Source organism: Panthera leo, chromosome B2 (assembly GCF_018350215.1).
Source record: "Panthera leo isolate Ple1 chromosome B2, P.leo_Ple1_pat1.1, whole genome shotgun sequence".
NCBI classification, from domain to species: domain Eukaryota; kingdom Metazoa; phylum Chordata; class Mammalia; order Carnivora; family Felidae; genus Panthera; species Panthera leo.
Window position 1 is genome coordinate 3,715,546 of NC_056683.1, and position 24,722 is coordinate 3,740,267.

At 42.8% G+C, this 24,722-nt stretch overlaps 2 protein-coding genes across 7 annotated transcripts in view; one reads left to right on the top strand and one right to left on the bottom strand.

Moving 5' to 3' along the window:
- The window catches only part of LOC122219426 (histone H2B type 1-C/E/F/G/I), a 109,676-nt gene that overhangs the window by 44,615 nt on the left and 40,339 nt on the right, over positions 1 to 24,722 (top strand). The window lies entirely within an intron of this gene.
- LOC122219403 (histone H2B type 1-M) lies at positions 470 to 24,716 on the bottom strand. 6 transcript variants are annotated; one of them, XR_006202359.1, is made up of 3 exons: positions 24,234 to 24,716; positions 23,752 to 23,796; positions 16,805 to 18,668 (listed from the first exon to the last, which is right to left on the bottom strand). XR_006202359.1 is itself a non-coding variant. In XM_042937648.1 (2 exons), exons 1-2 carry the CDS (start codon positions 24,621 to 24,623, stop codon positions 485 to 487), a joined length of 444 nt encoding a protein of 147 aa, XP_042793582.1. In that variant the 5' UTR covers positions 24,624 to 24,716; the 3' UTR covers positions 470 to 484. The 6 variants fall into 6 exon arrangements, 4 of the variants coding, with proteins under 4 accessions (XP_042793582.1, XP_042793583.1, XP_042793585.1 ...); XM_042937648.1 differs by lacking the exons at positions 16,805 to 18,668; positions 23,752 to 23,796 and adding an exon at positions 470 to 551 and having other exon boundaries at positions 24,247 to 24,716; XM_042937649.1 differs by lacking the exons at positions 16,805 to 18,668; positions 23,752 to 23,796 and adding an exon at positions 1,340 to 1,394 and having other exon boundaries at positions 24,247 to 24,716.

A 24,722-nucleotide genomic window follows, 5' to 3' on the forward strand; every position in this document is an offset into this window, starting at 1 on the left:
ACAAAACACGAAATAAGGGCTTATTATGTGTTAGAAACGCGTGGACTGCGCAAACATCTTAGCCATTGTAATGTGGGATTTGAAAGTACTATCTTCCTTTGGTAGAGTTGATCTTCACAATAAGTGGACCTCAGACTCCTTTGAGAATCTGTTAGGGGGCTCAAGTCCCCTCCGAGGCTCATTCAGGGAAACCCCAGGGCTCCCTGGATTCTTGTCAACAACCTGGAGTCTAGGACTTCAGGATCTGGGATCTAGAGATGCAGAACTGAAGAGAGGAAAAGGCAGACATAATACAGAGAGCGCATATTGAACGATAATATCCCACTTTATTCACTACGGGCCGTAGGCGTATCTATTCTCGAGAAGTGAGTTTGGAAATGCAAGCTAGCCCCATCTGAGAAATTATGATTTTCAGAGGCCTGAAGCCCAAACTGGCTAAATCACACACGATTTGGGAGTAAATAAAAACAATGAGGATGGATTTTCAGCCCGGTTCAGGAAGAAGTCCATGAATCTTCCTAGTTAAGGCCCTTTGAACTTCCATCGCCAGTCTTGAAAAATATATTAACAAGGCGTAAGAATGCAGTCGTCTACGTCCTTGAGCAATTCATATATTAAGTTTACAAATTTCCATTATCCCTTAAGAAATAAAAAAAGAAACTGGACACCTGACTCTGTGTTTGTGTCGTCTTTGGTGAGCTCACTTACCCTCTCTGTGTCTGTTTCCTCGTTTATGATAGGGAGATAGCAGCAGTGTCTACCTTATAGGTTTGGGGTGAATAAAATTAAGCCTTTGGGGAGTATTTTGTCCAGTGCCTCGTACATGGTATCTGCTCCGTTTTGTCTTTTATTATGATTGCTATTACTATTATTGTTATTTCTCATGAAATGAGAGATGCCCAGAGAAAAAGAAGGTGACATTTAAACTGTGACACATACTCTTCAAGTTTTCAATTTGCACTTGGTATCTTTATGTTCTGTGGCAAATCTCGAACCACGTCTGTCATCTATAATGCAGGGGAAGCTTCGTATTTTTTTTTTCAGGCTTGAGTGGGAAAACCCCGGATAAATAATATGGTCACAGTGTGTGTGTGGGTTCCACAAACACGAGTTTACGTACATTCTTAAGAAGTTGCAAGTGTATTAACGAATGTTTTGTGGATACAACCATAAAAACTCAATTCCAGATAATTTTAAAAACAACCCCCCACCCCAATATACACACTAATATTAAGCAAAAAAACCAAGAGACTCTTGAAAGGGAATTTCCCTGATCAATGAAGAAATGGCTGGGTCCTCAGGCCTTTCACTTCTGTCGCTGTCTGCAGCTTCTAGGAAAGTAGATTTGACGGATCTAGCTGGGCAGGTGCCGGCTCCAATCAGACATCATGGCCCTAGAGAAAGGGTGACAACACAGTGTAGACTCTTATGTCCCAAGGGTGAGGCCACATTCCTGAGTCCCAATGCTGTCAATGTCTGGGTTGCCTGTTATTCCCTGTAACTCGAATTCCCAGTGGGTTCCATTTACCGTATGCAAAGGTCTCCCATGTTGCCATTTCAGTAGACATCACACCAGGCTGGTCACACACGTCCTCCTTCCTGAAACACTATTTTCCTGACTTCTGTGACTCTAATCTCCTGGTTTTTGTCCTCACCATTTAGAATCTTTGGCCATCTTCTTTTCTTTCCTTTCTTCTTTACCCATGGGAAAATTCCAATTCCGTTGCATGCCAACAACAATAACGTTTCTATTTCCAAACTCTTGTCACAAGTTCTATGTTCGGTCCCCACTTTGCTCTGGTTCCCAGATTCACATGTACAACTACTCACTTGCTACCTTCCGTGGAATGCTTTAGGGGATTTAAACATTGCCATGTCCCGGTCTCTGAAACCTCATCCTCTCCTAGAATTCTTGGTCATTATGCAAGAATTTCAGCAGCATTGCAAGCGGTGGATAAGCATACAGGCTGGGGGCACACATTCTGGTTCCAACCCCAGCCCCACACCTTGCTCGTCCCCAGTCGATTAGAAGGAGAGAATTGTTATGTCTAGATAATGTGGATGTTGAGATGTTAAAAAACTAAGTTTAGTACAGGTTTTTTTTGTTTTGTTTTTTTTCTAATTTTTATTTATTTAGAGAGAGGGAGGAGTGCAGAGAGAGGGAGGGAGAGAGAGAATCCCAAGCAGGCTCCATGCTGTCAGCTCAGAGCCCAATGCAGGACTCAAACTCATGAACCCCTGGATCATGAATTGAGCTGAAATCGAAAGTCTGATCATTAACTGACAGCCACCCAGATGCCTCTGGTAGAATTTCTTAAACACATGGAAAGTACTCAGTAAATGTCAGCAACGTTTCCTCACCCATGAAACTCAGTTCATAAATGAACTCTTTTGAGTTTCTCCTCCCATGCCTACCTCTTGCTTTCTTTCTTCAATTCTGTCTTCTGCTTCTTTCTGCCTTTAATCCCATAAATGCCATTTCCCACACAGCAGCCTGCGTGCTTTAAAATTCTAATAGATTCTCACGACACAATAAAAGTCTGGGTGCCTTCCTGGCAGTTAAGGTCCAACATGTTCAGGCCCCTCTTTAACCCTCAGTGTCTTCCCCGAACACCTCATATTTGTTTCCTTCTCTCCCAGCACACAGAACTTGTATTTGTGAGCAGCGACTTCTCCCTGCCTTAGAGCTTTGTTGTAGCAACAGTCTCTTGGCCTGCGAGTCGAGTCGTACCCCCTGGTTCCTTGGTTCCCTCACCTGGTCAGTATCACGGCACCTGGTTTATTTCCCATAGTTTCATAGCAGTGAGAACTCCTAGTTGGAATGATCGAGTTGAGGAATCAGTGTGTTGATTCTCTCTCCTCTCCCCCTAGGATCTCAGCCCCACAGAGCCGTCCCTCGTCTGTCATGCCTACTGCTGTCGCTTAACGCCCCACACAGAGGAAATCGATCAGCATTTGACAAAAGACGGAAAGAAATCCCGTCAACTGCTTTCTGATTTCTCTGTCCTCATCTAGCATAACCTCATCTTTACCACCGGAAACCTCCACCCAGGAAGGGGCTTTGGTCAGCTTGTTCTCCATGTATCAGATGTGCTCAGAGCAGAGCAGCTAGAAGCAGCATTTATATCTGTGGGAACTTGCTCGAAAGCCAAGTTCCCAGATATCCCTCAGAGCTAAGGAGACGACAGAAGCTCTGGGAGTGGGGCCAGCAATCTGTCCTCTAACAAGCCTCCAGGTGACTTTGAAGCACACTCAAGGTTAGCAACGCTGCTGTGTATCTTGGGTGCGTAATTCAGTGCTTGGCACTTGAATGCCAACGCGACAAATGGATGTTCCTTGTTTCTGCCTAGAAGGCGTCTGTATGAGGCAGTCAGTGCCACTTCCCCTCCTTCTAATCCGGCCTCGGGTTTGTTCAGGTCCCCCCTCCCTCCTTGCCTGTGCTCCAGGGAAGGGAACCTTTCTGGCTGGTCTCAGGGAGCAGGCCCTGATTCAACCACACTAGTCCTGAGGGTCCCAGCCAGTCAGTAATGAGGAATTTGGGGCTGAGAATAGGGCCAGTTCTTTGCAGCTGTGAGAGCCTTTAACAGGGCAGTTCAGAAGCTTCCTCAACAACTTTTTGAGCAAGCCGAAGGGAGAGTTGTTGATTACAAAACTGTGTGTGTTGGGGAGAAAAGTGGAATCAGGGACATTTCAGGAAGAGAACATTTGCAAAGGCCTGGAGGCTGGAGAGGTCAGGGGGCATTCCAAAAAGTGTGAAAAAGAAAAGGGGTGGGGAGAAGCAGAGAACTAAAAAACAGGAGGAAAAGCATCCACTGAGGTTTGCTTTGAGCGTTCGGTGAGTGGCCGGTTACAGGCCTTGATGTCTGATATCGTGCAGCCAGCATGGGGATCATTGAAAGGCACGGAAAGGAATAATATATGGTCACGTATGCTTTCTCACAAAACCACTCCCCTGGAATGAAAAGGAGACTCACTATGGACAGAGGAGTTTTAGTATTACCTCAAACTGAAATCAAGGTGACCACAAAAAGTTGAAATGCAGTTGTAACTTGGCAATGTGAAAACAATTACTTGTTTTGTTTTCTTTTCTTTTTTCTTTTTCTTTTTTTCCTTTTCTTTTTTGGTGTGTTTATTTTGCCTCTGCAAGAGAATAGAGATCAGATAGACTGGCTGGGAAGGCTGGCTAGAAATTTCTGGAGGATAGAGGTAGCGATTCTTGAGTACAGTTTTATTTCCATTTATAGGTAAGGTGCCGCCAGCCCAACCTTTCTCAGCTAACTCCCCAGAAAGAAGCCTCAGGTCACAATGTCTGCTGATTGAGGGGAGAAAGACTCTGCTTTTAATTTTCTGGGTTTAGGCTCTTTGGCATCACGTGATCACAAACCGTAGCCCTCCGGGTCCTGGTGTCAAGCATCAGGTCGGTAAAACGCATATCCTGAGTCCACGTTTCCTGCTCTCCACCCTCTGACCTCCCCTGGGTCCCCGTGTTCTCCCGGATCGCCCATTTGCTCAGCTGAGCTGGGGACCAGAGCTGGAGACAGGACAGGTGGACGGTTTAGGCGTAAACTCGCAAGTGACAGAAAAGGAGGGACGGGGGGCTGCTGTGCCAACTTCATACTCTGGGGCTGCACTAGTGAGGAGACTCTGGCGCTTGAATATCCAGAATTGTTTTTGGCGGTCACCTGGGAGTCACGGATGGGAGTGGGAGAGGAAAGTATTGCCACCTTACAGTGCAAACATCAAATGTAATCACCAGAGCCTTTAAGGGCAACTTAAGAAAGAGGTAAAGCAAGATCAAAACCTGGTAAGAACCATCGTGTCCTCACTGGAGAGCGGCAGCCGGTGAAGGCACACATTTTAAAGGCCCGTGGTACACGCCTAAGCAGGACCCTGGGAGCCTTGAGCAAACGGGTGGGGGAAGGGCAGTGCGTGGGGGAAGGGCAGTGCGAGGGAGGGCCCGACCCACACCAAGAAACCGGGCTGTGGTCCCCGCGGCACTGGGAGAGGAAGTCCCGCCTCTAGATGGCGGGCTTTTCAAATGTCACTGTGGCTGCTTACACCCGTAGGGTGATACTTGCCGTAAAGTGGACACCAGGGTCTGCTTCGAGACGCGGCGCCAGTAGCCACCGCGCCTGTGCGTCTTTTAAGGAAGGCGATCAGGAGCTGCGATGGTCTAGGGAGGGAGCGCTAGCTGTTCTGCCCGCGGGGTTTCGCCGGTGAGGACGTCTTCACAGGCCACGACGCAATCTCCCACCCAAAGCCGACATGTCACGGTGTACCGTGTGTTCCCAGTAACAACGCCCAGGAAGACCCCAGCGCGTGTCAGCGCACAGCTCTGGTGGTGAAAATCTGTGGCTCTGAAAAGAGCCTTTGGGTTGGATCGTGCCTCCCAGCACTCACTTGGAACTAGTGTACTTGGTGACGGCCTTGGTGCCCTCGGACACGGCGTGCTTGGCCAGCTCCCCGGGCAGCAGCAGGCGCACGGCCGTCTGGATCTCCCGGGACGTGATGGTCGAGCGCTTGTTGTAATGCGCCAGGCGCGACGCCTCGCCCGCGATGCGCTCGAAGATGTCGTTCACGAACGAGTTCATGATGCCCATGGCCTTGGACGAGATGCCGGTGTCGGGGTGCACCTGCTTCAGCACCTTGTACACGTACACCGAGTAGCTCTCCTTGCGGCTGCGCTTGCGCTTCTTGCCGTCCTTCTTCTGCGCCTTGGTCACCGCTTTCTTGGAACCCTTCTTCGGGGCGGGAGCGGACTTCGCGGGCTCAGGCATCTCAACTCCGCTTTCTTCCGAGTGAAGAGAAAATGGAGCCCGCGCCAGGATCCCGCCTATTTGTAGTCAGCGGTATGCAAATGAGGAATGCGTTTCGCGGCCTGTGATTCGCTGACTCGTCGTGTGACCTGCCTGCACATGATTGGCTCCAGCTCTACGGTCCCATTGGACGTATTCCTGAGAGTAGTTTCCCCCATTCAGGCAGGCTTCTTAACCTATTTGGTAACAAGTTCAGACTACTTTATGAACATCCAGATTACTTTGGTGATTAATTTTAGAAAGTAGAAGCTCTCCCTTGTGTTTTGAATTGCCAAAAAGACAGTAGTCAGGTCGAGGTCACGTCTCCGATTTGCAACCCCCCTGTATGGTTCCTGGAAAAGGCGTACCTTTGCATTTAAATCCGGGTTCTAGACCAGTGAGAGAGACGTGAAGTCGCTGCCAGCCCAATGGGGAACTCTGGGCACACTGTCTATCACAGAAATTCCTAAGTGGGTCAAATGACCAGGCCCTTGACAGCTGCCTTGCTCAGTGCCTGAGCACCTGCCCTAAGATCAGCGTGACCTAAGATGGATCGCTGAACTGGTCCCTGATGAAGCTCATCACCGGAGGCTATTAGATACCCACACTCCGCACATGGGCAGGGAGTCCCTGAAGAGACTCTCAGCTGTCTGCCATAGGATTATTTAGGACAGTTAAACAATAGAGGGACTGTTTCCAAAGTTGTGAGCAGGGTTAAGGGATATCACCAAAGAATGGTGAAGGACGCCGGGCTGTTATTCCTAGTTCGGAAGAGGCAGGAGAAGAGCAGGGTTTGAAGAGAGCAGTGAGCATAGGAGACGGCTGTCGGACAGGAGCTGTGGCTGTCGATAGACAAAGGCAGTTTCTGCCCAGTTTTGTAGGAAGGGAGCCAAGAAGAATAAGAATATACTCTCATCCCCCCCCCCCCCCCCCCCAGATGTCTTGCTTATCCCTCCCAGAAGCCAGAGGGTAAAGAAACATAGTTGCTGTCGTGCACAAATCAGCCATCTAGGTCACAAAGTATCCTAAGCCTTTTAAGATGAATATCTAAAGTAGCAGAGATTCAGATTTTGTACAGGTAAAAAACAAGTTTACCTCATTTTTCTAATCGGGTAGATATCTATGGCTATTTCGTTTTCAGCTCCTGAAGTTAGTTCATGAACACTGGATTATCCTCAGAGCTGCAAAATTTTAAACATGCTTTGTTGTTATCATTACCATTGCGCAGATGGATTCAAGGTTACCTTTTTTACACAACACTTCCTCTGAGAGATTCTCGAATTTTCTTTCTTTTCTTTTAAAGCACAAATCTACAAGGGGAGAGAGAGAGAGAGAGAGAGAGAGAGAATCCCAAGTAGGCTCCAAACTCATCTTGGGGCCTGACCGCAGGGCTGGACTAGGGGCTCAATTCCAGGATCTTGAAATCATAACCTGAGCCCAAATCAAGAGCGAGATGCTCAACTGACTGAGCCACCCAGGTGCCCCTTGAAACTTCTTCATCATAGACAAATATATCACCACTTTCTTTTGCTGGCCTGCATCCTGGAGGAATGGTCTCGTTTCCCATTGACCCTTGGTCCCCAATTTAATCACCTCCCCACACCCCCACCAAGGGCTGACCACTCACATTATAGCCACTGCACCACCAGCAGGATGTCATAAAGGAGCTGGTTACAAATAGGATTGTAAGCCCCACCCCAGAGCTACACATCAGACTGAATCTTGACAAGATCCCCAGGTAATCTGGGTGAACGCTATAGTTTGGGAAGCACAATCTAGAGTGCTGTCCGTATGGTTGCGGGTATGTGTCTTCACGCATGTGGTGGGGTGAGTGGCTCAAGAAAACAAAGAGCATAAAGGGGCAGATTTTATTGGAATGTCTTTTCTTCTCCATGTTAAACAAGTTGCCCTTTTCAATTCTTTGTCTATGATCACTTAGTTATTAGTGTATATTCGCGTTGCCTTTGGTTTTATTTGTTCGTTTCTATTAGCTTTGCCACTGCGACCTCTTTATTAATTTACTAGTTGAGAATTTTGTATATCTTCATTATGGGTAAATTGGAAAGCTACAGATTGAGAGCCAACAGTAAAGTCTACATGCAATCGCTTGAGGCATGATGATTTCTCTAACTTTCCTCAAATTTCTTCCTCCCCATGAGATTTCCCTCTGAAAAGGGCCTCTCTTTTTGCAAATATTTTGTGACCACTTTTTGACACGTTGCCTGGAAACACAAGACCTTGTAGGATTGGGAAAGATAGGGTAAAATATGCAGAGAGGGACCTGAGGTCCCTGGGTGGCGGGGGGAAACACATATTTTGGAATGTATGCAAACAGCAAACAGCCTAGGCCATAAGGTGCTTCTTAAGAATGTAACAGTGACCACCTACTCCCCTTCAGGTCTCCCTCAGGAATTTGACAAAAGGCCTGACTAAAAATAAGCAGTAGACCATGAAACATTTGATCCACAAGGGATGGTTTGGCCATAGACCACCCAGTATCATACAATGGAGTCAAGCCAATCAGCAGTGGACAACCCGGCAGGTAGAGTTATGGTTAAGTGTCCGATTTCAGCTCAGGTCATGATCTCACAGTTCTTGAGTTTGAGTCCCATGCTGGGCGCTGTGCCGACAGCTAGGAGCCTGGAGCCTACTTGGATTCTGTGTCTCCCTCTCTCCCTGCGCCTCCCTATCTCTCTCTCAAAAAGAAGTAAACATTAAAAAAAAGAAGCAAAATTGACAAGTGTGCTTTCAAATCAGTGAATTCCTCTGGTGGACTTATTCCCCATCAAAATTCTCTCCAGATCTAAGAATAGAGATTTTTTTTTTTTAATTTACATAAATGTAACTCCAAAATAATGGTAGATACTAACTTACGTGTAATATTTTTTAGTTGTTTTGCTATATGATTGTGGTCTCATGGAAGTTTTTTTTAAGCTTTCATTTGCCTCTCTCAGAAAAGCATTATGTTAGAGTTCTGGAACATGTTCAATATTTTATCTTGTTATGATATTTACCATGTTTTTTACAAACCAAAAAAAAAAAATGTGTGTAATACAAAATGTGGATTAGAAAGTGCTCCTCTTATTTGAGTCTGAAAAGAAACCATTACTGGATTTATATAATAATAAAGAAAAAATAAGAATGACGGGTAAACGTTACCAAGAGGCAGCAAGTATGGTAATATTAATATTAAACAAATTTCAAAGGTCAAAGTATTAGTGGGGGTAGAGAGGTATGCACTATAAGGAGTTTTAGATCCAATGTGGAAAACAAGATATTCTGGAAAGCTGTCCTGAAGCAAAATAGCTAAGGACTAGATAAACTACAAAAACACTCTAGCACATTATGGCCAAATCACAAGAAACCAAGGAAAACTCCCTAAATCTCCCAGAACAATAAACCCCTCGGAGCTGAAGCCAGCCTGCTAAACCCACCAGATTTGGTTCCTAGGGGCAAATACCATTATCAGGATTCTACGCTTTGTCAGTCAATGTTAGCCTGTTGGGGAAAAGAGAATTCTCAGCCTTTAAACTGAACTAGAGACTTGTAGCAAAAAGCCAGGGCTCTTTGAGAAAACAAAGGCTTGTAGGGGAAAAAAAATCTAGCAAAGATCCCTAACAAGAAACCTGTTGGTCTCTGCAGGGCTCTGTGGAGGAGGGTAGAGGAAATTTGCTACAAGTATTTCCCCACAGACCTACTTAGAGTAGAGAGTTTCTGTGAAAGCTTCCTGACATTAATGTGTGGCGTGGGCTTGTGCGTCACCTCGTGCCTCATGCAGACAAACTCACACCCCTTTAGGAGGGAAGCATCTTGGATCCCAGTTCTCTAGATACGCATAAATTACTTACTTATTTCCTAGTATTTATTGAGAACATATTATGTGCCAGGCGTTCCTAGGAATTTGGGATGTTCAAATATAAACTCATCATAAATGTGACCTAACCTAGGAGGAGAACAGACACTTTGAAGAGTCAGGCTTTCAGCCTTCGATCCCCACCTCTTCCTCACACAAAGAATCTCAGATATTAAAGTTATCAGATACAGACTATAAAATATTTACTGAACGTTTAAAGAAATAAAAATGAAATAATACACTCTAGGAGCAAGGGACAATCAAAACCAGACCTATGAAAAAATTAATGAAATTGAACTTTTAAAAATGAAAAGGATCTATAGTTCATAATGATAAAATAAAAATCCACTGATAAGATGTAACATTTAGGGCCTTGATATACCTGACCGCATAGCCACTAACTGTGTATGGCAGTAACTTCCAGAAATTTTAGGAGAATTTCAGGTTTACAAGTGTAGGGCAAGCCTTCAATACTGTACTCTTAGAAATTCATATAACAACGAAGGAAAATGCTTATGGTTATAGAAGATTGAACAACACAATGAACAAACTTCATTTATCTGTGATTCCTTCACTTAACACGTAGAAGATTTCGGAATTTTTCAAAGGACCCATTTAATAATTTCAAATTTTCAACACTGGCTTCAGAATACATATACATACATACATATAAAGAAAACAGTTTTGTATATATTGCACTATTTTATCATAATCTAATTATGGAGCGATAGAAATAATTTGTTTTTTTTTTTTAGGAATAGTAAGACTGAAACAATCTTCTCATATTCTTAGAAACTAAAAGCACACTTCTAAACACGTGGATTAGAATGGATATCATTAAAGAAAGTATGTAATAGAAATTACTATGAATACACTTAACCAAGGAGGTGGAGAATTTGTACTCTGAAAACTACAAACATGCCTGAAGAAATTGAAGATAACACATACAGTGGAAATACATTTCATAAATTACGTGCTCATGAATTGGAGGAATTAATATTGTTAAGATGTCCATACTACTCAAAGCAATCTACAGTCACTGCAATTCTTGACAAAGTACTAACAGTATTTTCCACAGAACTGGGATAATCTTAAAATCTGTATGAAACCACCAAAGACCTCAAGTAGCCAAAGCAATCTTCAGAAAGAGGAACAAAGTTGAAAGTATCATAATCCCAGATTTCAAGATACACTACAAAGCTATAATAATCAAAACAATATGGTAATGGCACAAAAATGGGCAGATAGCTCAATGGACTGGATAGAGAGCTCAGAAATAAGCCAACTGTTATGGTCAATTAATCTATGCCAAAGAAGGCAGGCATACACAATGGGGAAAAGACTCTTCAATAAAGGGTGTTGGGAAAACTGGACAGCTATGTGCAAAATAATGAAACTGGACTGCTTTCCTACATCATATACAAAAATAAACTCAAACTGGATTATAGACCTAAATGTGAGACCTGAAACTATAAAAATCTTAGAAGAAAACACAGGCAATAATCTCTTTAACAATCTCTGTTTGCCTTAGCAACATTTTTCTAGCGTTTCTCTGCAGGCCAGGGAAACAAAAGCAAAAATAAACTATTGGGACTACACCTATTATCAAAGGCTTTTCACAGAGAAGGTAACCAACAACAAAATGAAAAGGCAACCTGCTGAATGGGAGAAGATAGTTGCAAATGATATTTCCAATAACGTGTTAATATCCAAATCATATACGAAGAACTTACACAACTCAACATCAAGAATAATAAGATTTTACAATGGGTAGGTGATGTGTATAGACATTTTCCAATGAAGACATACACATGGCCAACAGATACATGAAAAGATGCTCAAATCACTTATCATCAGGGAAATGCAAATCAAAACCAGAATGAGATATTGCCTTACACCTGTTAGAATGGCAAAAAAAAAAAAAAAAAAAGGAAATAACTAGGGCTGAAGATGTGGAGAAAAATGAACCCTCATGTTTTGTCGGTGGGAATGTAAATTGGTACAGGCACTATGAAAAACAGTGTGGAGTTTCCTCAAAAACTTAAAAATGGAAATACCAGAGAGTATAGTAATTTCACTACTGGGTATTTATCCCAGAAAACAAAAACACTAATTAGAAAAGATATATATCCCCCCCTATGTTCTTTTTAGCATTATTTACAATATCCAAGATATGGAAGCATCATAAGTGTCCATCAGTGATGAATGGATAAAGATGTGGAGTGTGTATATCCGTGTGGAGTATGTCCGGTCCATCATGGAATATCACTCAGCCATAAAAAAGAATGAGATCTTGCCATTTGTGGCAACACGATGGATGGATGGACCTCGAGAGTATTATGCTAAGTGAAATAAATCAGAGAAAGACAAATGCAGTACGATTTCACTTATATGTGAATCTAAACAACAAAACAGACAAAAAAGCAGAAATAGGCCCATAAATACAGAGAACAAACTGATGGTTGCCAGGGGGAGAAGGGTGAGGGGATGGGCAAAATGGGTGAAGGAGAGTAGGAGGAACAAGCTTCCAGTTGTGCAATAAATACGTCAGGGGCATGACAGGTACGCCATAGGGAATGTAGTCAATGGAAGTATAATGTAATAGCGTTGTGTGGTGACAGACGGTAGCGACACTTGTGGTCAACACAGTATAATGCACAGACTTGGCAAATCACTATGTTAAAAAATAGATGGTAAAAATGAAGCAATCTTCTCAAATGCTTGGTAACTAAAAGCATACTTTTAAGCACATGGATTAGGCTGGATATTAGAAAGGAAGCTATGGAACGTTTTGAGCTAAATATGAATAATACATATGAAAAATGCAGGGTGTATTTGTAATGGTACTAAAAGGAAAATACATACTGTTAAATGCACATGTTAAGGAACAAGAAACACTGAAAATACATAACCTAGGTATTCAACCAAAAAAGCTAGAATAAAAATGACAGTAAATTGACAATTGGGTTTAGAATCCTTAGGATCTGTTGTACTGGTAGGAATGATGTCTTTGTTTTCTATTTTATTTCCAGATAGGTCATTGCTCATGTGGAGAAAGGCCATGAATTTTTACGTGGTGCTCTTATACCCTGTTGAACTCTTATTAGATCTAATTGTTTGTTTATTTATAAACTCCATGGAGTTTTACATTGAGATATTATTGTTAATATGTCAATTTCAAAATTTAAAAAGAAGAAAAATTAATAGAAAAAATGGAGATGATCCGTAAACCAAAAGCTTATTCTTTGAAAAACCTAATAATAGACAAGCCTCTAGCAAAACTAATTAGGAAAAAAAAGTGTGTGTGCATGTGAGGGTGGGGGGTGGCGGTTGAGAGATAGTTATGGGATTAAGAAGGGAACGTCGCTACCAAAAGGGAGTTATTAAGAACCATGAGAATGCTTTGAATAAGTTGAAAGACAGAAAGAAAGAAGGAAAGAAGGAAAGAAGGAAAGAAAGAAAGAAAGAAAGAAAAAAAAGAAAGAAAGAAAGAAAGAAAGAAAGAAAGAAAAAAAGGAGAGAGAGAGGAAGGAGGGAGGGGGGAATGAAGGAAGGGAGATAAAGGAAATGTAACAGAAAAGAATGTCTTTCAAGAAAAAACATTAAGCAATAAACAAGATGAATAAGCAAATATGATTATAAGGGAACAGGAAGGGCAGTTAAAAAAAATCTCTTCTATGAAAATAGATTAGAATAGATAGAATATGAAAATAGAATAGAAGATTCTATGAAGAATAGAATAGAAGATTTCAATGAAATCCCTTCATCCCAAATGGTACTAAGGATAGCTGGGTTATACAGGTTTAAGTGAAATTACAGGAATTGATAATCCCTATTTTACAAAAGCTGTTTCAGTAGAAAAATAATTCTCTCTTATGTCTATAATCTTTTCTTTTGAAAAGTCTTTTCTTTTGAAAGTCTATAATCTATTATGAAAACTGAGCAGGAACAATTCAAAAAAAGAGAAAATTATGGTTTTGTCTTACTTGTGAACACTTACTATAAGAAAAGCTCTATTTAAAAAGCAAGAAAATGGAAACGAAGAAGCCATGTTATTTAACAAATAGCATTTTGTGCAGGATTTATTCCAAGAACGGAAGAAAAGTTGAACATCCTAAATCTGCCAGTATAAGATATTACTAGTGTTAAAACTGTATGGTCATCTCCACAGACACTGAGAAAATATTTGCTAGAATATAACACTTTTTTTTTTTTTTTTTGAGTTTGAGAGAGACAGAGACAGCACGAAGTGGGGGAGGGTCAGAAAGCGGAGGGGGGAGGGGGGAGAATCCAAGCAGGTGCACCGAGCCCGATGTGGGGCTCAAGCTCATGAAGCTGTGGGCTCATGACCTGAGCCGAACCCAAGTCGGATGCTTAACCGACTGAGCCACCCAGGCGCCCCAACATTCTTTCATCATAAACATTTTCAGCAAACTAGAACAAGAGGGAGTAGCTACTGATTTTATAAAGAGTAGCTACAGTGAGCATGACATATAATGGTACACTTTTAGAAGAATTTCTAGGAAGTAAAAAGAAAAAAAAACCAAAACAGACAAGAACTCTGTGGCATGATTCCCATTCAACATGGTGCTAAAGGCCTGGCCAGCACTGTGAGACCAGGGGAGGATGATTAAGTATAGATAAAAATTCAGTAAGAAAAAGCTGTTATCTTTATTGTTCGAAAATGATGTCATTTAAGAAATCGGCGAGACTCTACAAACAGATCTGAGAGAGCTCAACAGGGTTAGTGGACACATGATCAGCACACAAAATTCATGACCTTTGTATACATTAGCAATGCCTCGGCTGGAACTGAAATTAATAACCAGACGTTATTCACAACAGTACTTTAGATTCTAAGGATTCTAAGTCCAAGAAAAAAAAAATTCGAATCTATATGAATAAACTATAAAATGTCATCGAAGGATGTAAAACAAGATTGACTTTAAAGAGTTAGACCTACACTTCACCGTGTTTATGTTTTGTGATGACACCATGCTAAAATGTTCATAAATTCCAGAATAAACTAAAAATTTAATGTTATGCCACAAAACGTCGCTGGATTTTTGGTAACATTGTAAAATGCACGTTCATGAGCTAAAACATTGAAGATGATTCTAAGAAAGAAAGGAAGAGAAAAGGAAAAATAAAGAATGGTGGGTCTTGATTTAGGGCATGCACTTTAAGAAGGGCTAGGGTCATCTTAGGGATATAGCTTTGATCTGTTAAAAGGATCTTAATGCTTGTCCAAGCTTTTATAAGTCAAGTTGAGAAGAAGGCTCAGAGGAGCCTGGCTAGAGTTTGGTGTAAATTTTACCTGCTGTTACTTGAATTAATTGCATATGGTTGCCAAGAGATGATGTCTTTACTCTAGTGGGTAAGAGCAGGGACCCTGGACCTAAACTGCCTGGGTTAGAATAAGAATCCCCTCTGCCATTTATTAATGGTAGGACATTGGGTAAAAATAATTTTAAGCTTAAGGTGACTCAATATATATGGGGGTAATTAGAATAACAATAGTTCACGTGTGTATTATGAGGAACACCTGAGTTAACATCTGGAAAGTACTCAGAAATGTATCTGGGTGTTTGCAAAAAAAAAAAAATAATAATAATAAAAAATAAACAAAGATAGATGAAAAGGATTGTGTGCTATCTGCTCGCAGTTTCACTGATTTTTGTGGGCCCTAGGGACTTTTGCCTTCCTGGGCCTCTCCCTCCATTAAAATAATAAAATTAATAACGTTATTAAAATTACACAAACGTAAATATATTATTACATACTAGAGCCTTTTGGTCAACTTCACAGTTAATATTTATCTTCTGATTTCAGAGAAAATGACAAAATTTTCATGAGCCATTGAAAGTACTGTGGGGCCTGGGCTCTGTGCCGACCGTGCCTAAAGGATTTAGACCTGCGTGCACACGAATATGAAATTAAAAAGCATGGTTATCCGAGTAGGAAATAAAATCACCCACATACACAGACATAGGCACACGCAGTGCTCACACGAAATCCCCTACAATTACGAGGACGGTAAACAGGGGCTGTGCAAGCCGGGCGTCCTGCGCGGCCACTGCGAGGGTGTCCTCGGCCACTGGGCAGCGAGGCCGGGCCAGCTCAGAAACCGCCGGAGAGGAGGCCGACCAGGGAAGCTGCTGCCCCGCGGCTCGGTCCGCGCACCGCTCGGTGCCGCGCTCTCATCTGCGGACAACCCGCTGGATTGTTGCGAACGTCCAGCGGCCGCGCGGCGAGGCCGGGTCGCCACGGTTTGCGCACCAGAAAGGGACGAAACGGGAAACAGCCTGCCGGCGGCGACGCCACCAACCAAGAAAACGAACGACCCCACCGCGGAGCCCGAAAAACGAAACGTGGCGCAGGCGCAACGTGAGGCTCGTTGGGGGCGGGACGCGTGCCGCGGAAACGGCCCAATCAGGGGGTGTCATGGACGGGCGTTGCGGGAAGGCCCACTGAGGGAACCAGCGTGGGGGGGGCGCGGCAGGACAGACCAATGAGAAAGCCGGCGTGTGGGGGCGTCGCAGGACGGGCCAATGAGAGAGCCGACTTGGGGGGCGTGGCTATGAGACTAGCGGTGCGGAGCCGGGGCCTGCCCGGCCAAAGGGTCATTTCCATGCCTGCGTGGACGCGGAGGATTCAGGACAGTCGCTGCGAATTTTTAGGACTTTCCAGTTCCAGTTTAGACCTGAATGTGACGGGTTTGTGTTGCTGTTTGGCGTTCGTAATTCAAGGAAATCCCCTCTTCTGGTTGAAAGCACGGTGTGATTCCCTGGCCCTCCTGCATCAGCATCACCTGGATAATACAACCGGCAAATAACCGGATCCTGCTACAGATCTGGTGAATCAGAAGCTGGGGGGGGGGGGGGGGAAGGGCAGTAATCTATGTTTTAAAAATGTTCCAGGTAGTTTTGGTACACGCTGAATTTTGAGACTGCTTCGAAGTATTGTGTTTCCCTTAATTCAGGTGCTGGAAGTGACACCTCAAATGTCAGCTGAGCTAACCCAAGCTGCTTACCTTCAGGATCGTTACCAGAGCCAAAACGGTGCTTAGGCTTTCCCCACTCAGACTTCGATGCCAGAAGATAAAGTGAAAAATAAATGTGTGTCTAAAAAGGAGAGATCTCGGGGAACGATTTGGGTCAACAAGGAATGTGGAATTCCATTTCTCCACAAATTTTATTGATCCTAACATCTCATTTACAGACTTTTTGCCCTCCTCATTTAGACTTCTCCAGCAAACATAGTCCATGGTAAATAATGATTCTCTGTAGGCCTGTAACAGCAGTAAATTCTATTTTCATAATTAAAACAACAAATAAAACGAGAATGCTAGAACACTGTTTAGTTTCTTCTTCTTCGCTAAGGCTCTCCTTCTAATGAATCCGTGAACACCAAACCAGGATGGGTTAAATTCGGGCAGAATATGCATACTAATCAATCCTTCTCAGGCAGATCACTTTTCATACTTCATAATTCTATGGCTGATTCACTTTTCAGTTACTGTTTACATTCATTTCTTCTCTGCATTCATATCTCTCCCCAACTGAAGAAATAAAAAGGGTTTGTTAGGTGCCATTTTGCCATCAGCCTTACTATTTGATGTACAAGAAAGATTGTTTTGTTTTGTTTTTTACATGTGCTTGTATAATGAGTCTCTGCTCCAATATTCCTACACTTTAGTCATTTTTAGCATGAACACATAATGACTCAAACCAGTAAAGAGAAACCTGGACAATAAGATCTTTGTTTCAAATCCTCCAGTTATCCTTCCACAGGTGGAATCAAGCAGTTCAAAGGCTTGCATTTTCTTCTTTTAGTTTCTAACCTGAAGAGAATTGGCCCTTCTGATTTCATTTTAATTCAATGACTAAAGAAATCTAATACTTGTTAACATTGGCTAAGCACTTACAAAATTATTTCAAGACTGATTTAAGAGCTTTGCATGAATTATATTACTTAATCCTAAAATAGCTCTAAGAAGTAGTATACTATTATTTTTGTTGTGTAGATGTGGAAAGTGAGACTCAGGAATGCTGTCTCTCATTCTTTTGAGCCATTGCAACAACTCACCTCTGGCCCCTGTCCCTGTTGTTATATGTGTACTTTAACTCGTTATGATTGCTGTAAATCCTGAGAGCCTACTGTGTGTCTGGAACAGCCTTAGGCATTGGGGAGTTAGCAGCAAAAAGGACTAACTCTGCCCAATGGAGCTTAGAGCCTGGAGAATGGGAAGAGGAAACCAGCAATATGCAAATTCGTGTCAGTTGTGCTAAGGGTAATGAAGAATGAACAGAACAAGTTAAGAGCTGGATTGAAGGACGCCATGTGCATTTGCTGGTCAGAGAGTGTCTCCCAGATGTGGTAACATTGTAATCATCCACTCACCCCCAAACCCAAGAAATGTGGGGCGTATTTGAGGTCTGTAAAATGTGCTATTCCCAGCTGAAGGGTCAAACCCATAACAAGGTCTAGCTCTTCATCTCCCTCTTTTCCCTCTGCTTTCTCCAACTATCTTCTTATGTGCCTTCCCCTTGGTCTTCAGGCTCTGGCGCTCCCTTTTGCAGTAGCCATTTGTTTCTTTCATTCTTTTTCTCAGCTCTCACCTTCTTTCTTCTCCCTATTCCTAAAAAATAGCCACCATTTGGCTGTGATACTTTTATTGTTTTGTCTTTATGAAATGCAGCTTAACATTCACGGTTAAACTTTTAGACAAAATTCGAAAACGTTAGTCCTTCACTTTTCTACAATTCCTGTTCCCTTTCCACGGTAGCGAATTTCATGGTTTTTGAAAGGAAAGGTCAGTCAAGTGCCGCTGTCCATGTAAAGCAAAGGGAGCGTTTTCTTCTATGTAGCGCTGTGTGCCCACGCCACCAAAATGAAGGTGAAGAACTCTGAACTTTCCCCAGCGTGATCTCCACCTCTCCTAAGTCTTCTTTGCTGCCGCCAGGGTGTGGAGGGCAGTGGGAGTATAAATCAGGGAGGAGACTGCTGAAGTTGTTCATCTGAATAAAGTACAAAAAAATTGCCTTCAATTAGAAATCTCCTTATAACTTTTGGGTCCACAGTTGATCTAAATAAACCCAAACCATTGATAGAACCATCAAAAAAGAAAATAGTTGGAGAATTCAAGTTATGGTCAATCATAGCCATCTAATCAAAACTGTAAACCTATAGGTTTTCTTACGACGATGTGTATGGTGAAGAACCAATTTTATCCAAAGAGAGATGTGGCCTTTGCCCTTTGCTGGGAGGGGATCTCTAGGCTCATGGAATGTCCTGCATGATAAGATGATCTTTGTTTACCTAGAAGCCCTGGGCTGCACAGGACAGGGTAATGATGTCACTTTTGTTGGGGGCTTTGGGTCATGTGGCATGTGGGCTACCTCCAGAGGGCCTGCTGACTAAAGTTCAGCCACGTGGACAGTCAACCATGTTCATATGACAAATCCCCTAGGTTGGCGATGTCTGTGTGTTGTGCCAATATTGTTGTGCGGCAGGGAGACATAAACCCTCCCCCGGCCTCCACTGGGAAAGGACCTACCAGAAGCTCTGAGTTGGGAAGCCTGTGCTCCATGTGCCTTTCACCTTGGCTTATGTGTAATCTGTATCCTTTTGATGTAATAAATAACCCCCAACCTTGGGTGTAACAACTTTTAGTGGATTCTGTGGTATAATTCTAGTGAATGATCAAATCCGAGGATGGTTTTGGAGACCCTTCATCTTTGCACTTGGTGTCAGATGTGAGGGGACGCTTATGGGAGTGTACCTGAACTTTGCACTGTGTCACAATGATATTAGTATTACTAGATTCTGTTTAGTACTCAAATATTGGGATGAACATCTTGTCTTAAGGAGCTTTGTAGTTTCCATGGGAGCCCAAGTCTATTCCCCTGCCAGTGGATTTCCAAAGAGTGGTAAACACTTTTTTAGGTCTTAGTGAGTGATAATAAAAAAAAAAAAAAAAAAAAAAGAAAAAAAAATTGAAGAAGTAGCTATAAGTTTCATTGATGGTCTACTAACCTGAGGGCTCCAGAAGGTCAAGGACACCCTCACCTCTTTTTGTATTTCCAGTGCCCATGCCTGTGTCTGACTCAAAGATGTTCAATTGACTATCTTGAATGAGCTGATTTATAATAATACTCTGAACTGTCGCCATGCTACAATCTAGTAAGAATTTTGACACATGTCATGGATCTCCTTATAAGCCTTCATGACTAAATTAATCTCTTTAGTTTCTTCTTGTATGTCTTTCTCCTACCTCTTAATCTGTTACCTTACACTTGAAACATTGTAGTTTACTTTTAAGTCTGACTCAATCATCAGTTCAAATTCCACCTCTTAAATCAACTAATTGAGTTTTACTTCTTGTCCCACTTTAAATTTTATTAATTTTTATTTTTTATATCATTGATTTTTATATCATTAATTTGTTATATTTGCATAGGCCAAAGTATTTTTCAGATTTTGCCTTTTTTTTCCCCCCCTAAGGAGTTAGAAGTTTATTGAATACACTGACAGGGAGTGATAGGACAGCAGAGAAGAGGCTAGCTCTCTGCTTGGGGTTTTATCTTTTTATTGTATTTGTTTTCCCTTTTAGTTTATCTTTTCCAAACCTACTAGTTTTGTTGGATATTCCTACAACCATCATGAAGCAGAGATTTGTTGTACAGATGGCTGTTTACGATTTCTCTGTTGAATTCATTCAATTCATTCAACATTTTCTCTATATACTGGCAACGTGCTGGTTTATTTGACTACAGAGACAACTGTTCGGTCCTTACAATCTCAGGGAGAAGTCCATCAGGACATCATGAGGAGTTTCATTGGCTTTTGTCTTTGTGGATTGTGGTCAATTTTAGTCTAACTCCTGGAATTCTTAACGACCTAAAGGAATTAGGTCTAGATGATTTCTGACTACTCCTTAAATAACAAATACTTTTTATAATCGAGTAATTAAAGCATTAAAAAATGATGTGAAAATTTCACAATATGTTCACATCCTTACCTGGAAAGGTGAGCTGGAACCCAGTTCCCCTTCTGATTACATGCCACATTTAAAGTGACTTGCTTCTAATTAGTAGAAAGTGGCAGAAGTGACAGCATGTGACATTCAAAACTAGGTCACAGAGACTTCAAGGGTACGTTCTCTGCCTGACTTCTCTTTCTGCAAGAGAAATGCTACCACATTTTGAAGAGATTTACCTTCCTGAGGGTTCCTGGCAGGGAACTGAGCTGTTACTGTGGTTCTCCTGCCAACAGCCAACAGGAACTCGTGCAGGAGGGCAGCCAGCCAACTCTGGTAAGGAATAAGGAATCTTCCAGCTGTGGTCAAGCCCTCAGGGGACTGCAGCCTGTGTGTACATCTCAACTTCAGCCCCACGAGGGACCCTGGGCAGAACCACCCAGCTAAGTCACTTGTGGATTCCTGATCCCCAGAAACAAATTGAGGGAAGAAATGTTCATGGGTTGAGCTGTTGAGTTTTGGGTATCTTGTTACACAGCAGTAGATAATAGAGGAGAGTTACCATAATCTTAATGACAAAATCTGATATGGCTAAACCCAAAAGAGAGTGTGACTCTAGTAGGGAAAAAAAAAAAACACTCTAAAATATTAAAATGTATGCAGCTGATATTTAAGATAATAATATAACATGACCACGTAAGATTTGGGCTGGGGATGCAAGTATAGATTAACATTAGGAAATCTACATATATTCATTGTGGCAGGATAAAGGACAAAAAGCACATGAGCTCATCAAATGGCAAAAATTCATATATCATTCCTAATAAAAAGACTTAAAATAAATTTAGAAGTAAACTAAGCAACACATACAGATTACACACACACACAGACATACACACACATACACTCACGTGCACACGTGAACAACGAGCAGGGAAACAAATTTTTGTAAGTCATGAACTACCAAAGCCACTGATGAAAAAGAGGAAAAAGACCATGATGACTGAGAGCATACCTATATGGCATCCAGTTTGTGATTTTACCTGATACAATAACATGATAATGTAATTAACATAAATAATTATTGGAAAGAATATTAATTTTTTTAATTTCCTAATTATAGTATTATATGCACTGAAAAGCAAGACAGTCCATTAAATATCGACTAGAATTACAAAGTTAAGTAATCAGATAGATATAAAGTGCATGTAAATAATTTCTCAATTATCCTCCCCTCCCCCCCAAGTATTTATAACAGTATTTCAGTCTGATGGCACCTGTCAGAACAGGTCAAAGACACAACCTTGTTGTAATCAGCCTTCTATCTCTTGTGAGAGTTTATGGGGCTTAGGTCACAGTGTGATGCAGTGACCCCCCCCCCTTTTTATATCAGTTTTCACTCTGTTTTATTTATTTTTAATTACATGAGTAATCCATTAACTCTAAAACATCCTCAGCCATGATCTTTGAAAGCTCACATCAGCATCATTCTCTCTGGTTGTCCTTCTGGTACCAAGATTAGAGGTATTTCAGACAATTTTGCTACTAATTCCAGATCTCTTGAATTCACTTTTACTTTTCTCTCTCTGGATTTTGGATAATTAAGACCTGCTTACAGAGTTCATGAAAATTCTTCAGCTGGGTCCAATTGGCTATTTAGCCTATCCAGCAAGCTTTTTAAATGTTAATTTTCTTATAATTAATTGTGTATATGTGTGTGTGTGTGTGTGTGTGTGTGTGTGTGTGTGTGTGTATATATATATATATATATATATATGTATCTGGAATTTGTATTTGGTTCTTTTTTTCAAATCTTTGTGGTCATCCTTTGCATTCTCTTAGGCTCTCAGCATATTTCAAATAGTTCTTTTTTCCCCCTTTGTAAATAATAAATTATTTACTTATTTTGAGAGAGAGAGAGAGAGAGAGAGGGAGAAAGAAAACCTCAAGCTAGCTCCACATTCAGCCAGATGGGACTTGATTTCACCAACCCTGGGATCCTGACCTGAGCCCAAATCAAGAGTTGTGCGCTCAACCAACTGAGCCACCCAGGTGTCTCCCCCTTTTTCTTTTAAAAGTTATTAAAGTGAGCCACTTGAAATCTGTATCTGTTAATTTCCTTTTACTCCGTTTATTTCCCTGCTCTTATTCTGGGCCACAGTGTCTTGTTGAATAATGTGCTAATGTCCTGTATGAAGCCTCTCGTTCCTTTTCTTCCAGGTGTCCTATGTGGGGATTTGTTGAGGCCCACAATGAAGCTCATTCCCCCAGAGAGGATTTGCATTTGCATTACGCAGGTGCTCAGGGGCACAAAGCCAGCTTGGGCTTAATCCCTAAATTAATTCTCATCCTGGGTGTTTGAATCCCTGTGATATTGATGCCAGAAACCAATGGATAGTAGTCCAGATTGGCGGTGGCAGAATCTACCTTGCTCAGCACCAAGGCTCAGGGCACCCTCTTCCTTGCCATCCTCCGTGGCGAGTGTGGGTCTGTGTGCATGTGTGTGTGTCTGTGTGTGTGCTCGTTTCTAGCTCACCTTCTACCCTGAGGATGTGACCCGGCAGGTGCGTCAGCGTCACCAGGAAAGTTTTCTCATCAGGTTTCTTGGCGAATAATAAAGTCTACATTTTCCTCACTCCCCAGCAGCTGAAACCCTTCAGGCCAGCGAAGCTTGTGCAACAGAAACCGCTGCCTGCCCGAAAGGCTTTCCTTCCCTTCCAACCTCCACTCCGGCCTCACCTCAAGGGTACGCCAGGGAAGCGGCCAGAATGCTGAGAAGGGGGCCTCGGTCCCGGGGGGACCCATCGCCTCATCACAGTCACACACCTGATGGGACTGAGTAGTGGGCCTCTGTCTCGTGGCCCAGAGGACTTTACAGCTGAATGCTTCCCAAAGACTGTAAGCGAAATAGGACTTCCTAGGACAGAGGCGACAGTAACTGACAGGACTGGAAGGCCTCTCAGAGCCCGGACACGTTTCCTTCCGGTCCCGCTGCGACTTTTGGATACAGTATAGACTCTGCCACCCTCCTCCCCCAGAGAGGCCCCCTCCCTGGCCGGCTGCTCAGAGCAAGCAGATATGGGAGCAGCTGCAAAGCAGGCCCACCAGAAAAGCCCACGTACATTTTCGGGGACGCTCCCACGGCCTTCGGCTGTTTTCAGTATCACCTCCATACATTAAAAAGGAAAAGAAAAAAAAGGTGAGGAGAACAAAGTTTTCAGAGCAGGCTCCTTTGTGCTCTGGGTAAGCTCCTTCCTTATCACAACTGCCTGGACAACGTGACGATCAATTTGGAGCCCGGCCCACGGAACCAGGAGCTGTACACTTGCAATGGGGTTTCATTTAAAACTAAGGTCTAGTTTGGTGAAACCGAAGGAATAATGGATATAGAGACTCGTTTATGGTGAGCACGCAATTTATACTGTAGGTGTTACTGACAGAGTAACTTGAAAATATTTTCTACGCAGCCCTAACCAAAACTTGAGTCGTGCTAGATTACCAGATCCTCGAAAACAGCTTCCGTAATGAAAGGGTTACACCTCATTTGTTGAAAACATGCATGGCTCTGAAAAGAGCCTTTGGGGTTGGGGAAGAGGGCGCTTACTTGGCGAGTCTACTTGGAGCTGGTGTACTTGGTGACGGCCTTGGTGCCCTCGGACACGGCGTGCTTGGCCAGCTCCCCGGGCAGCAGCAGGCGCACGGCCGTCTGGATCTCCCGGGACGTGATGGTCGAGCGCTTGTTGTAATGCGCCAGGCGCGACGCCTCGCCCGCGATGCGCTCGAAGATGTCGTTCACGAACGAGTTCATGATGCCCATGGCCTTGGACGAGATGCCGGTGTCGGGGTGCACCTGCTTCAGCACCTTGTACACGTACACCGAGTAGCTCTCCTTGCGGCTGCGCTTGCGCTTCTTGCCGTCCTTCTTCTGCGCCTTGGTCACCGCCTTCTTGGAGCCCTTCTTCGGGGCCGGGGCGGATTTGGTGGGTTCAGGCATTGCGGCGTGAAGTTAACACGCTATAAACTAAGAGCTGGGAAAATAACTCGCGGCACCAAAGCCACGTTTATTTATAGATGCGGTATTCAAATGAGGTTA